This window comes from Macrobrachium nipponense, chromosome 1 (genome assembly GCF_015104395.2).
Source record: "Macrobrachium nipponense isolate FS-2020 chromosome 1, ASM1510439v2, whole genome shotgun sequence".
Lineage (NCBI taxonomy): Eukaryota > Metazoa > Arthropoda > Malacostraca > Decapoda > Palaemonidae > Macrobrachium > Macrobrachium nipponense.
Window position 1 is genome coordinate 34,836,603 of NC_087200.1, and position 14,385 is coordinate 34,850,987.

The 14,385-nt window shown below is 45.8% G+C and overlaps 1 protein-coding gene across 1 annotated transcript in view; it reads right to left on the minus strand.

Annotated features, from left to right (window-relative positions):
• LOC135219226 (uncharacterized) overlaps window positions 1–14,385 on the minus strand; it is a 78,804-nt gene that overhangs the window by 26,513 nt on the left and 37,906 nt on the right. The window contains exon 2 of the mRNA XM_064255811.1: window positions 1–30. This exon is cut by the window's left edge and continues 78 nt beyond it. Within this exon, the coding sequence (XP_064111881.1) occupies window positions 1–30 (30 nt within the window). The remainder of the gene's footprint in view (window positions 31–14,385) is intronic.

Genomic DNA, 14,385 nt, shown 5'->3' on the forward strand with positions numbered 1-14,385 from the left:
ATCAACGACAGCCCCATTCTCAATGACACTCTGCAAAAATTTACATTACTGAATGGAAGAAACACCTACACAGTTTATGTTTAAAAGACAATTTATGGATGGAACTATTTCTTGAGTCAAATACCAGTATTTATCACACCATATTGCAATTTTAACATAATTTTTTCATATAAAATGCAATTCTGATTATGTGACAGAATTTATAAACAAAATCACAATCACCAACAACCTATGAGCATTAAGAATTAGCTTTATTAACAGCCAATGGACCTCGCAAAACATGTTAAACACTATATTGAGTTAAAAAACACTCGGCAATAAAGGGATTTTGACGAAGGAAAAATCTATTTGAAGGAAAAATCTATTTCTAGGCAAGGGCCCGTGTAGCCCAGTGAAATGTCCCTTTAGCACACATTTCTAAGGTAAATTATTGCTAACATACCAGAGAAAAAAGCTAATATGGAAATGCCAGAATATTCTGGCTCACTCACCTTATTTAAAGGTGTCGGTATGGTTTCTGGGGCGAATGAAACCACTACCAGGGGTCCTTTGCCATTTCGATTCATCCTCCTTCAAAATCCCTCTACTAGAGAGGAGCCGACCTAAGGCCAACTCCCCGCTACTGTTACTGCTAGCGCCTCTGACGTCATACCTGGAGTTAGCACCCAAGCTTGGGCCAAAAAAAAAAAGGGGGGGTACAAGAGAAGGGTGGGATTTCACTGGGCGACACGGGCCCTTGCCCAGAAATAGATTTTTCCTTCATCAAAATCCCTTTTCTGGGCTCAGCCCGTGTCGCTACGTGAAGTAGTACCAGAGAAATGGCCACATAAGCTTGGAACAATGGAGTACAAAAAGAATATTGTAGGAAAAATAAAAAAACAATTAAGGTTAATTGGTATAATCTAAGAATAAAGTTACGAACTGGGTAACAAAGGTACTGAAAACTTAAGAGTAAATACAGTAAAATATAGTTAACCTTAAAATTAGATACAATATTAAATTAAAGTGTGATTAATCCTAAAATTAAAATACAAGGAAACATCACAACTATGTACAACATGTGGCATCCAAGGTACGACAAAGGCTACATGGTGGCAGAGCCACGGCAAGAATGTCAGTGAGGCAGGTAGAAAGGAGAGATCTAGATTTAAACTACTTACTACTACTTAAGCAGTGTCAGAAGAAACTGTGTTTCCCGCTGCCACTGCTGGAAATTTAAGTGCTCTAAGGACTTAAGATAATGGCGTTTAAATACTGTCGGAGATTTCCAGCCTGTACACTTTTTCAGATCATCAAAATTCATATGCTGAAAGTAGTTAACAGAGGTAGCCACTGCCCTAATGTCATGAACACGAGGGAAGGACTCTGGGTTGGCTTGTTTAATGAAATATAATATTTTGCCTAATTCCTTTTAAGAAAATAGTGCCACCTTTTTCCCTCGTAAATAAAGGACCTGAAGATCTTAGGGCCGTCCTATTTAGGTATGCTCTTAAGGCAGTAACTGGGGATAAGGATGGGTCCTGTGGAAGTGGGAGAATTTTCCACGGGCCCACATATCTAGTGGGTCCTCATTTTTAGCTAGAATTGACAATCTGGAGAAAGTAATACTTCTCCTGAAGGGAGAAACTCTATATGACCAGAGTCTCTAGATAGAGCCGACAGTTCAGATACCCTGGCTCCTGAAGCTAGACTTAAAAGGAATAATGTTTTCCTCAGGAGGGGTAAAAAGTCACATGATTCATTATCAGTGTCTGAGGCCAGTTTGAGAACATCATTTAAGAACCATGACACAGACTTAGGCCTCTCTGATGGCCTGAGTCTAGCACAGGCCTGGGGATAGATGGAAAATAAGAGTCTGTTAGGTCTATTTGAAACCAAACTGGAAGATTTTCTTGAGTGCAGATTAGTAGTAGTAATAGTACTTGCTGCTAAACCTTTTTCAGTGTCCTAAAAAAGATATGGCCAGATTGGTTGTCATGGTTTGGGTTTCAGAATTCCTCAGGAATATAGCTAGTTTTTTAACTGCTGAGTCATACTGACGTAGGGTTGATTCCCGTTTATCCGATTCTAAGAATAGGATATTTTGAAGGTCGATGTTGGCATCCCTTTTGGCCGCAAACTTCATGAAATCCATAAAGTTAGGGTTTTCTGAATCCCTGAGGAAGCGTACACAGTCTTCGTTTGTACTAGTTGTGATAGCCTGGGATTGGGAATCCGTTGAGGTCGGAGTCCCAATTCCAGTAATAGTGGGAACCAATTGCTCTTGAGCCAATTGGGGGCTATTAGAGCAATGTGTCCCTTGAACGTCCTGAGTTTGTTCAGAACCTTCAAGAGAAGATTCACTGGAGGAAAGATGTAAATCTTCTTCCACTGATTCCAATCTATAGCCATGGCGTCCGTGGCATAAGCCAGAGGGTCCAGGTTGGGAGCCACATAACAAGGGAGTTTGTGGTTCGACTCCGTGGCGAAGAGATCCACCTGAAGCCCTGGGACTTGTTGACAGACCCAGTTGAATGACTGCTTGTCCAGGGACCACTCCGACTGCAGTGGGACTGAACGAGATAGCGCATCTGCTATTACGTTCCTTACTCCCGCTAGATGGGTGGCGGACAGGTGCCATTTGTTCTTGGCTGCCAATGAAAATATGGCTATCATGACATGGTTCACATGGCTTGACTTGGGAGCCTCCCCTGTTTGATGCAGTGTACTACCACTGCACTGTCCAGCACCAGTTTTGATAAGAGATTCTTTCTTTTGGCTGGATGAAGCTTTTTCAGGGTGAGGAACACTGCCATAGCTTCCAGTACATTGATATGAAGCTGGCGGAATGGAAGGGACCAGGTTCCTTGTACCTTCTTGTACTGAGAGTACCCTCCCCAGCCGGTTAGTGACGCATCTGTGTGGATAACTAGTGCCGGCGGAGGGAACTGAAGGGGAATTGTCTTTGACAAATTCTTGACCTCCGTCCAGGGGCGGAGGCGTTTGCGTAAGATCGCCGGGACAGTGGCTAGTTTGTCTCGGGATCTGTTGTTTGCTCTTGAGCACCAGACGTGGTTTATATCTTTCAGTTTTGCTTTTAACAGAACGTCTGTTATCGAAGCAAATTGGAGAGAGCCTAGGATCCTTTCCTGGTTCCTCCGGGACGTCTGTTTGCACTTGAGAAATTGTCTGGTTGCCTTGGCTATTTCTTTCTTCTTCAACGACGGAATTGATAGAGTGTGGGAGTTCAAGTCCCATTGAATGCCTAACCACTGAAAGCAAGACTCCGGTGTTAGCCGGGACTTGGTCTTGTTTATCTGGAACCCTAGGTGTTCCAGAAACTGGATTACTTTGACCGTTGCTTTGTGGCATTCCTCGATGCTTGTGGCCCAAACGAGCCAATCGTCCAGATAAGCTACTAGCATTATTCCTTGAGACCTGAGTTCTTGAACGACTGTCTCCACCAGTTTTGTAAATATTCTGGGGGCTACATTGAGCCCGAAAGGCATTACCTTGAAGGAGAATGCTTGGTTCCCTAGCCTGAAGCCTAGGAACGGGCAGAAGTGTCTTGCTACTGGAACATGATAGTATGCGTCTGTAAGATCTATAGAGGTGGTGACGGCCCCACGGGGTAGTAAGGTCCGCACCTGCGAGATGGTCAGCATTCTGAACTTGTCGCAACGAATGGATAAGTTTAGACAGGATAAGTCTAGAATTATTCTTAGTTTGTTTGAGCCTTTCTTTGGCACGCTGAACAAGCGACCTTGAAACTTTAAATGCTTGACTCTTCACACTACTCCTTTCTGAAGGAGTTCTGAGCGTACTCTATCAATTCGCTGTTGGTTGTTGATGGAAGGTTTTGGATGGAGGAGGACTTTGATCCAGCTCCAGCCTAGACCTTTGGACACAATACTTTGGGCCCATTTGCTGAACCTCCATCTGTCGGCAAAAGAGGAACAGTCTCCCTCCTACCTGAGGATTCTCCCTGGCTCGGGGAAGGGCGTGTCTTGCGTCCTCTCGTAAGTTCTTACCTCGGCTAGATGCTCTTCCGCCACCTCTCTGGAGGCAGGCTGAAAGGACTGGCTTTCAAACACGGAGTTGAAAGCCAGGGAGACAGCGTAGGAGGTCGAAGCCTGCGTGTGCTGAGGTTGCGCCACCAGCACAAACTGTTGTTGTGGCTGCGCCTTGGAGGTGGACGGTTGCAGTACTTGTGATACCAGAACCGCCTGCATCACTGCCTGTTGCTGAGGAGCCTGGAAAGGCTGGAATTTCCTAGGCTTCTTGGATTTCTTATTTGATGCAGCCAATTCCGACTTCCTCTTGCTGGTCAATCCCCAGCGAACCTTCAGACTCTGATTGAGTCTGGTTGCCTCGCAGTGAACTGAGTTCACAACCGACACTGGGAAGAGATCAGCAACCCAGATGGAAGCAGCTAAGAGCTTATTGGGCTCATGTCGGATGGTGGCCTCCGCCAGGACATGTTTCCGACAATTCCGTCTAGCTATGACGAAATCATATAAGTCACATTGCATTGTATACAATTGTGACTTTGCTATGATTTTGAATAGCGGCTCTTCTCCGTAGATCAGAGTCGATACCTCCGTCATAACTAGAGTATTGAGGGACCTAGACAATCTCATTCTGGCGTCGAATTCAGCTTGGATGAGGCTGTCCGGAAGCCTGGGTAGTCTCTCGCTAAACTGAGAGATGGCACAATCCGGTTTAAGTTTCCCGACCGAAAAGGTGGCTGGGAGATCTAACCATAGATTGTCTGTTCCGGGGAGCAGGAGGGATGTAAGTTCCGTCTCCCGGAGCTGCGGCATTGGCTCATCTTTCATCGTGGCCTGTAAAGTGAGCTCTGCTACCTTCGAAGTGAACGGGATGGGCGTTTCCGCGTCCACGGTGAAAATCGTGAAGGCGCTTTTAAAGGCTTGGACCCTGGTGTTATTGCATTGCCACTCCTCCAGGCTCCTAAGCCATTCACGTTGAGCTTGCTCCCAGGAGAGGATGACTGTCTCCTTCGGGATCTTGTCTTCTCTCCTCATCGCCGCTTCCGTAAGACGGGCATAGCCGATGAAGGGGGGTTGCAGATCTGCCGGATGGAACTCGAAGTCCTCAAGCCTTCGAGTTCCACAACCCTCCAATCAGCATCCCGTCTACGAAGGGAGTGTGGGAAGAAATCCTCCAGGGATTGCTTGCCGTGAAGGTAGGGAGAGTACGTGAGTCCGGCATGGTTTGGGCTACCATGCCGGGCTGTGCAAGAACTGTCGCAGGATTTTCTCGGAGACCTGCAATGAGGTTCTCCTGAGTGACTAGTCTCTCCGAGATGGCTCGGATTGACTGGCCTGACTCCTCCAAAGAAGACGAGATCTGGGTGAACATCTCTTGGAACTTATTTTGCAATAAGTTCCCAACCAGACTACCCATCTGCTGCATAATATTGGCCGAAATATTTGCAGTGAAGGTGTCCGGGTCGAAAGGTGAAGGGTTCCACCTTTTCTTTGGGAGTCCTAGGACGGGTTCCTGTAGAGGTTGAAGGCTCAATGTCGGAGAAGAGCTGAGCCTTGTCCCTAGAAGACTTGGACTTGGAACCCTTCGAGTACGAAGTCATTCTAGTCTTGTCCACTCCGGGATGGTGAGCCGAAGATTTATGGGTGCTGCTAGAACCTGACTTCTTGGACAGTGTCTTTTGAAGCGATTTAAAGTCACGCTTACCTTTGACTTTAGGGATCACCTGGGCGGACTTCGGTCTGACCAACTGCCCATCCCCGGTGAATCCCTGAAAAGAAGTAGAAGAAGTAGGGGAAGAAGCTCTAGATGGGCTCAAGGGAAAACCTTGAGCCCCTACTAAACCTGCCTCACTTACATCCCTAGCTGTGGCGTCTACCGTCATGGGTTCGAGGTTGAGGTCAAGCGCTGCTACTTCTTGCAGGACCTCCTGATTCGCTGGTTCCTCCGAAGCTAGTGCGACCTGCAGAGGAGCCGCCGCCTCTGGGTCCACATAGGAGGCGGTCTTTCCGCCGGGGAAGATGAGGGTGGCCATCTTCTTGGACAGAATGTAGGGTTGGCCCTTGGTGACATTCCGTCCAAAGCCACCCACCCAGGCCTTCAAAGTGGTCAAAGCGGCGTCCCTAACCGCTTGGGCATCCTGAAAGAGAGGGTTAGTATTAATACTTAAGGCTACTTAAGATTAACTTAAAATATATGCTGATTGATATGTCACGAATTATATTGGTCAATGAATTAAATATGACAAGGTTTAGCATCCGGAGGCCTACTTACCCTGGAGGAGACCTGATCCATGAACTCGTAGCAGATCGTGCAGCTCTTGTGGTGCCAAACCAACGAATCGTTGTACCGGATCGCACAGGTAGCGTGGGTCCGGCAAACCTCGTGCCCACAGGGGTCTTGGAGTACGGCACTGCAGCCCGACTCCATGCAGTGGGTGACCTGTAAGTGAAATGATACATGAGTATCAACACTAACATCCTGGACTAAGTCCGTGATGTGATATATCATAACACCGGAATGCACCGGAGTTAATAGATAATACTAAGGATCAGTCTCTACCTGCTCTTCTGCCGTGTAACGTGGTGAGTGTCCGATAGGGTTGGTAAAACTTGAATCAGTGTGTCTCCGGCGTTGCTGGAGGATAAAAGATCACTGAGACGGGATTAGTACCTAACCTATAAGCCAGAGCGAGGAGTACTGGGATGGCGGGTGAGGAGCAGGAGGGGACCAATAATGGGTGGCGGGTGGATATCCCCGCCGTAAAAACTTAAAATTAGAATAAGTAGGTGGTGAAACCCGGATGGGGAGCGGGGTCTCCGCCAACTTAAACTAAAATAATGGATGTTAAGAATAAACGTAAACATGCATGAGGTATTGAAATGATGCCGGAGCTCACCCACAGTCACTGGTCCTGGGACCTGGCAATGCCGGAGCCCTGATCTGCCGGAGCGGGGGAGGGTGATGACTCGGGGTAGGGGAGCGCAGCCTGAGAACCGAGGAGAGCCGAGCGGAGCCGAGCGTAACCGAGCCTAGTGGCCAACCGAGACTCGGCCAGGCAGGGGTCCCCTCAGTACTCTATGGGGAAAGCGGTATTGAGACACGCCGGCGTCGAGTGTCCTCCAGCTAACTCCCGTATCCCCCGCGTGGTGGGGGGAGGAAGGGAGGGGGCTCGGATCGGTTGCCAGGGACAACGTGAACGAGCGTATCCCCCCCCCCTGGAGGGGGGAGTAAGCATGGGGGACTGACGCTGGGTGGCTCATAGCGGTCGCCTGGACCCTTCTCGGCCGTGGGATGAGCCACACGGTGAGAAAGACCATGCGATCGAAGGTGGCCTAGGCCAGCCCGAACCGTCTCGAAAAGCATGAATATCAATAACATCCTAGCAAAACACGGGGGAGAAGGAAGAAATATGATGGAGAAGAGAAAGAAGAGTCCTGGAGAAGCTGGATCGGACCAACCGAGAAGGGAGGACGACCTTAGCGACTCAAAGTAGCTGGCCTATGCTGATACGTAGAAACGTAGGGCGGTGACCAGGGTAGCTCAGGACCAAAAAGAAAGGACCTGAGTCCTTTAGGCAGTCTATCATAGAGACCTGACAACTAAAAGAACATGCATGCATGAACTCTGAGCTGAAGGAAGAGATGTAGGCTACGAGCTTAGAGCGAACTCTTAAACAACCCCCGTGTGAAAAATTACATAAATAATATCAATGCTACGTCAATAATGCATCATCAGTAGAATAATAATGTACTGCTAAATAATTCGAGCACAAACGGTATAGAAGACCGAGTGTAGCACGAAACAATGGAACACGTGGGAGGGCGCGGCTCGGGAACAAAGCCGTCCGGGACGCCGTCTATAATAACCGAAATAAAATGGTTAAACGGGCCCTTGGCCGTCTTTAAATAATGTAAAACATTATTAGCAGTACTTCACTTGGATGCAGATGAGTCTTGACGTTGCATGATGAAGGATAATAAATCCAGAGCGAGCACAACACAGAGCAAGAAAAAACGCGTGCGGTCTGGATCGTGCTAACGAAAAGGAATAACGTCAGAGGCGCTAGCAGTAACGATAGCGGGGAGTGGGCCTTAGGTCGGCTCCTCTCTAGTAGAGGGAGATTTGAAGGAGGATGAATCTAAATGGCAAAGGACCCCGACACCTTTAAATAAGGTGAGCGAGCCAGAATATTCTAGCATTTCGATATTAGCTTTTTTCTCTGGTATGTTAGCAATAATTTACCTTAGAAATGTGTGCTAAAGGGACATTTCACCTAGCGACACAGGCTGAGCCCAGAAAAGGGCATTGTATGCAAGTCCTGTGTAAGGGAATTCTTCCCTAACAATTGAGGAATAGGTATGTATTTAGTGTACAATGTCTAAGCTTTCCCATCACTTGCAGATGGTGCTACTTGAACAGCTTCTGGTTACCCTGAAAATTTTATTCAATACCATTCGTATCATAATTATTATTTCTTTAGCTGTTGTTTTGAATCTAAATGCTGTTTTGAATGAAGTTTCCTTTCATCTATTTTGTTCACTTTCGACTACAATTCTATGATCTATTTTGTTCACTTTCGACTACCAATTCTATGAGTACTATTCTATTTTCTTTGTCTACTTGATCCTCTTTGCCCTTGCTACTTTACCCTTCTTGCCAACTCACAAATCTATCTTTCTTCACCGCCTCTTGAGCACATTTTATTTAGACTAGTAGTCGTTTCTTATGCTTCTGCTTCATCAGGCAACACCACACAGAGGTAGTGCCTGATTCCCCCTACCGACTGTGCTTTGACTCATGCAAGCCTGCATCCCATTTGTTGTAAACTGGAATTTTAAATGACAGTCAAGATAGCCATTTCGAACCACCATGTGAGTCCGTGCTAATATGAACGTTTCACTGCGGTTGAAGATAGTCATTAATGTAACACTGGAACTAGTCTCTTCACCAAATACATACTTGAGCCAAACTACGCATCCATGTCCGTCTTCCAGATAACTTACAGATGATCCATCAACTATGCTCGAGGATTTTATGCAAATTAAGTATCATTCTACTGCTTCCAGCAATTCAGAGACCTAAGGTTTATTTTTGTTATTAACTGTTTATTTTACTGATACTTTCAATATATAGGTGCCTGCGCTTAACGGCGCAATCGCTCAGCGGCAAATCGGTTTTACAGCTGTTGTCAAAAATATTCATTTAAAAAATAAGGTATTTTTACGACACAATTTTCAGTTAACAGCGCCGCTAGCGCCATTGTTCTAACGAGTTCATACATTTGTAGAAATGCCGTTCAGACCATAAAGGTTATGCAAATTATATTAACAAATTTTATGGACAGTTATTACATAGGTATTAGGGTAAAAATATATGCCTCTGACCCTGTTCTATGCCGAAAATATAGAGTTACATAAGTGCAAATTTAGCTATGGATGTGTCGATTTATAAATGTTTTGTGCTTTCATGTTTAAAATGTGTATGAAAATGTATTACGTATAGGGTATTTTTACTTCTACACAGAGATAGGATACGCTCGAAACTGCCCTTCACACATTATCAAATATGATGTTTTTTTCATGTTCTTTCTTGTGAGCGCCGCCTGCCGCTCTTTCGAAATATCGAGTTAAAAATAGGTGGAAATTAGTGATCGATGTGTCGATTTTATAAATGTTCATGCTTTTACATTTAAAATGTGTATGAAAAATGTATTATGTAAAGGGTAATTTTTATTTCTGTGCAAAAATATTATAAAAAGGCATCTTTTGAAACTGCCCTTACGTTATCAAATATGACAATTTGTCCAAAATTGCATTTTTCCTAACTATACAAACCTGAGGTCCTTTACAATAGGAAGGTACTACCGGCAGCTGGATAGGTCCGTAAGCTTTCGAACAAGGGTTCGGTAGTTAACTGCTTGTCCGACAGGCGCGCGCGCAGCGCGACTGGGAGGTAAACAAATCACTTTTGGTTTTTGGGCCCAAGCAAAAACTGCAGAGTGAGGGGTGGCATGAGGTGGGACTATGTGTAAAAGGACCTCAGGTTTGTATAGTTAGGAAAAATGCAATTTTGGACAAATTGTCATTTGTTCCGACACGGCATACAAACCATTCGGTCCTTTTACAATAGGAAGACTCACTTCTTGGTGGGAGGAATCTGAGTCTTTGTGAACAGAACTGGTGTTCGCCCAACCTTGGAATACCTCCCTGGTCGTAAGAGCGAGGAGGGATCCAAGCCTCTGTCCGATTGATCGGGGTGTGCACCGCAGGATCAATGGTCAGACCTCTGGACCAAGTACTAAGAGAGAGGCAAGCGTATCTCTTCGTACCAGCAAACAAGAACAAGTTCCTATTTGCAAGAGGCATCATATAGTTATGGTTTGTTTCTTGTTGGCCTCCACTTCCCCCCCTTGTAGGAGGAAGTGGTGGATATTCACTCCCATCCCTAGTGAAAAGGGATAGGATGGGGCTCTGTCGAGTAGCTCACCTGCATCTCGTCCTTATCCAGCAAGGTGATGACCGTATCCCTCTACCCACAGGTCGAGGGGAGAAAAAGATAGGAAGAGAAGCCAGTCACTCTCTCATTCACTTATCTATTCATACAGTCACACCAGGACTCGATGCTGTTCAGCCTGCTAGGGTCTGGGTTAGCTACACAACTTGTTGAGCAGCCACCACGGTCCCAAGGAAAACGATCCAAGGACCTGTGGGCAATATCCAAAAGGTAGAAGGAGGTGCCAGTGGTCTGGTTGTACAGACCCCCGCCTTCAGTACCTGCGCCACGGAGAAGTTCTTGTGTAACTCGAGGAGTGTACTTCTAGGTCATCTTGGTGCTGACGAAGAGTCTTCAACACTCATCCTAGGATGTCGAGTTTCTTCAGAAAGCGCAGTCGCGCTTTCACAGGACAAAGCAGCATCTCCTTCGCATCGAAGGCGGTGAAGTCCATTATGGGAGGGGATGTGAAGGACTCTAACCGATCGTCAGGAACCGAAGGGTTCTGAGTCTTCGCTACGAAGTCGGTACGAAATCGAGCAACACGAATCCCCATCCCCTGGATGCTTGACTTCGCAGGAAAAGTCATGCAATTACCTCAGAGGAATAGAAGGGAATGGTCGTATGACCTATCCCTCTTCTCGACTTCGGTGATGTCCTGTACCCATACTGGTCTATCCGTCTGCAGCGAAGTGTCTCACATTCTCCTATCCCCATGCAGTGAAGTTCTTTCTCGGTAGTGGATAGGACACCGACACTCAATGGTGGGTGTCGATGGTATGGGTACTGTGACAAGCCGTTAGGACGAAGAAAAGATTGTTATGGAACAACCGAACTAAGTCCACAGCGAAGTTCGTAACTGACTTGGGCGCTCTGACAGCTGCCGACTGACTGCGTTCGGTAGGAGGCAAGTTGTCCAAGCACACGAGAAGTCACGTGACCTTCGCCTTAAAAGGGTTATGCCAAGAGACAAAATGTTATTGTTATAATACAATTAAGTTTGTTCATACTTACCTGGCAGATTATATATATAGCTGTATTCTCCGAAGTCCGACAGAATTTCAAATTCGCGGCACACAGCATGGGCGGCCAGGTGGTGGTACCCATTCCTGCCGCTGGGAGGCGGATATCAGGAACTATTCCCATTTTCTATTCATATTTTATCAGTGCCACTGTCTCCTGAGGGAGGTGGGTGGGCACTTTAATTATATATATCTGCCAGGTAAGTATGAACAAACTTAATTGTATTATAACAATAACATTTTGTTCATGAAACTTACCTGACAGATATATATAGCTGAATCCCACCTTCGGATGGTGGGAAGAGACAGAATAGGATTTTTGGGAAACTAAAATTAAGTTGATGATATACATCTTGGTTCCTCACCTGTTAGCATAGCCGACTTCGTGATTACTGTCACTAAAGTCTGCTTCTGCGTTACTAGAGTTGCCAGCGAGGTAGATACCTGTAATGCTGGTGCGCTCTAGATGATCTGTCAACAGGGGCGTGACCACAATGTGACTAGACCATATGACCATACTTCTGAGGGCAACGAAGCTAAAACCACCACCTGACCTAACCTATTAAAGTTAGTTCCATAACTTCTAGGCTATAGAAAACGGACGCGCCTCAAGCGACCAACCCTTCAAAGTTAAAAGCACACCTATCCCTTTTCTATAGGATAGGATTCGTGTTGCTTGCTGCCCCCAATAAATATATCTACGGATATGTATGGTCCTAGCGGACTTACAGATCTCAAAATGTCGTCTTCACATCCCGTCGGGAGTGTGAAGCGAACACAGAGTTGCTTCGCTAAAGCGTGGCACTCAGGATGTTACTGAGTGTCATGCTCTGTTGAAATGCTTCCGAGGCCGCGCCCTCACCTCTTGAGCATTCATATAAGAAAAAATCTCAAATCTTTATGCAAACATAATGAATGAGACTTCTTAAAAGAACTCCTTGACTATAATGCCAGGGTGTTCTTGGACATGAACCAGTCTGGTCTTTTACGGAACACCGCAGATTGTCCGTTGACCTCGACTTACTATAGTTTTATTAAGATAAAACTTGAGAGACCCGACAGGGCACAGGACTCTCTAATGCCTTTGCCCAATAATTTGTGCCATACCCTTGGTCTCCAAACCTTCGGGTCAAGGGTTAGACAGGTTTTCGTTCTTATCAAGAACGGAAGGCTCTAGAGGACAGACCGCATTATGTCCTTTAAAGCTAAAACCTCTGATGATAGCTAAAAGCTCACTAACCCTCTTTGCCGTGGCTAGAGCGGTTAGAATGTTAGCCTTTCTGGTCACGTGTATTAAGTTCGCAGAAAGGATAGGTTCGAAATGCTTTTGCATCAGAAACTCAGACTACGTCTAAGTTCCATGCCGGAACCTGCGATCCAGAGAATTTCAAGATCTCCCCAGACCTCAAAGATCGTGAAGCTTTGTTGTTTGACAGAACCAAATCTCTGAGCCTAGAGGCCGTCAACAACATATTTGCATATTCTACAATAGTTAGGACTTCTATTCTTATCTCGTACTTCATACGGAAAGATAGAACCATAAAGAAATTCACAGAGGTCGAGTTGGAGGAAACAGTCATTTCCCTTCACTATCCAGAAACGGCCCGCTCCGATTGAACACTGAAAATAGGCAGCACTGCTTTGCCTTGGCCAAGAGACTGCCATTAATCTAGAAGATCTTATCGCTTCTCGATAGTCTGAACGCCTTCAGACTCAGAGAGGAGAGATATTAGATACTTCACTAAGTGACGAAGTTAGATTACACCGATTCTCTCGGGAAGGGTCTTTGGACAATTCTCTGAATTATTTACCTGACCTCTGTGAATCCAACTCTTAGAGGCCAACATGTGGCGCTAAAGCTAATCCTCTAGGATCATGAATAAGGGAACAACTTAAGAGGAAGCTCCTTCGTCTTCAAAATTACGAAAAACTTAACGAAAGGACGCCCTCAGTCTCTCCTCACTTTCGAAATACTTCTAAGTGAGGATTATCAGACGTCAGTAGTTGTTGCCTTCGATCGAGAAGACCCGCACGGACGTGCACTAGTTTAACGAACCTCTTGAGGACCGTTACGTTCCGTGCCCAAGCCATAACCAATTCTCTGTTTCTTGAGCTATGAAAGAGCTGAGAAATTATCCGAGATGATTTGGGCCACTCGATCCAAACTCACCCTTCGAGGAACTGGAGAGCCGACCAATTTGGCTTCCAATTCTTTCAGACAATGTGCCAGAACATCTGTTCCTCTGTTCGGATGTCTGCACCCTCTCGCTATCACCCGAGGTGATCCTCAAGCCGTTTGAGAGAAAATTAGAATTATTACAAGATCTTTGATGTTATTCCAATTTCTTCGTGAGGAAAAATTGTATAGGTCTGAATTGCTGTTTATTCAGGGAAAGCAAGCTTCTCCAGCGAGGAAATGGTCCCCAGCAACTCATCCATTCCCTCACTCAGCCTGCTTCCTTCCCTAAATAAGGCTGCACTTTGCATAAGCAGGAGAGCATTATTATAGTGCTATGCCGCGGTAGATTCGTACAGAGATCTGTTACGTGCGGTAAACCCGCACCGAACAAGTATAAGAGATATCTTGTTGAAATTTTCTAAGTAAACGGAAGGCATGTTCATTCATGATTACTAGAAATTTCCTCAACCCGAGGCTAAAATCCATGATTGTAGGGCAGAGAGACACAAACAAACGCGCATGACACCGAGCTAGCCGGTACTGCGTAGATCACATCACAGTAACAGCAGCCTTGTTCATCGTCTCGCACTATCTGCCTGAGTTGCCAGCTACTCCTTTTACGAAGGGTAGGAGCATGAAATTATCGAGCAAAAGGAAACTCTCAAGCAGGCATATTTAAACGAAACAAAATTCGCTAAATAC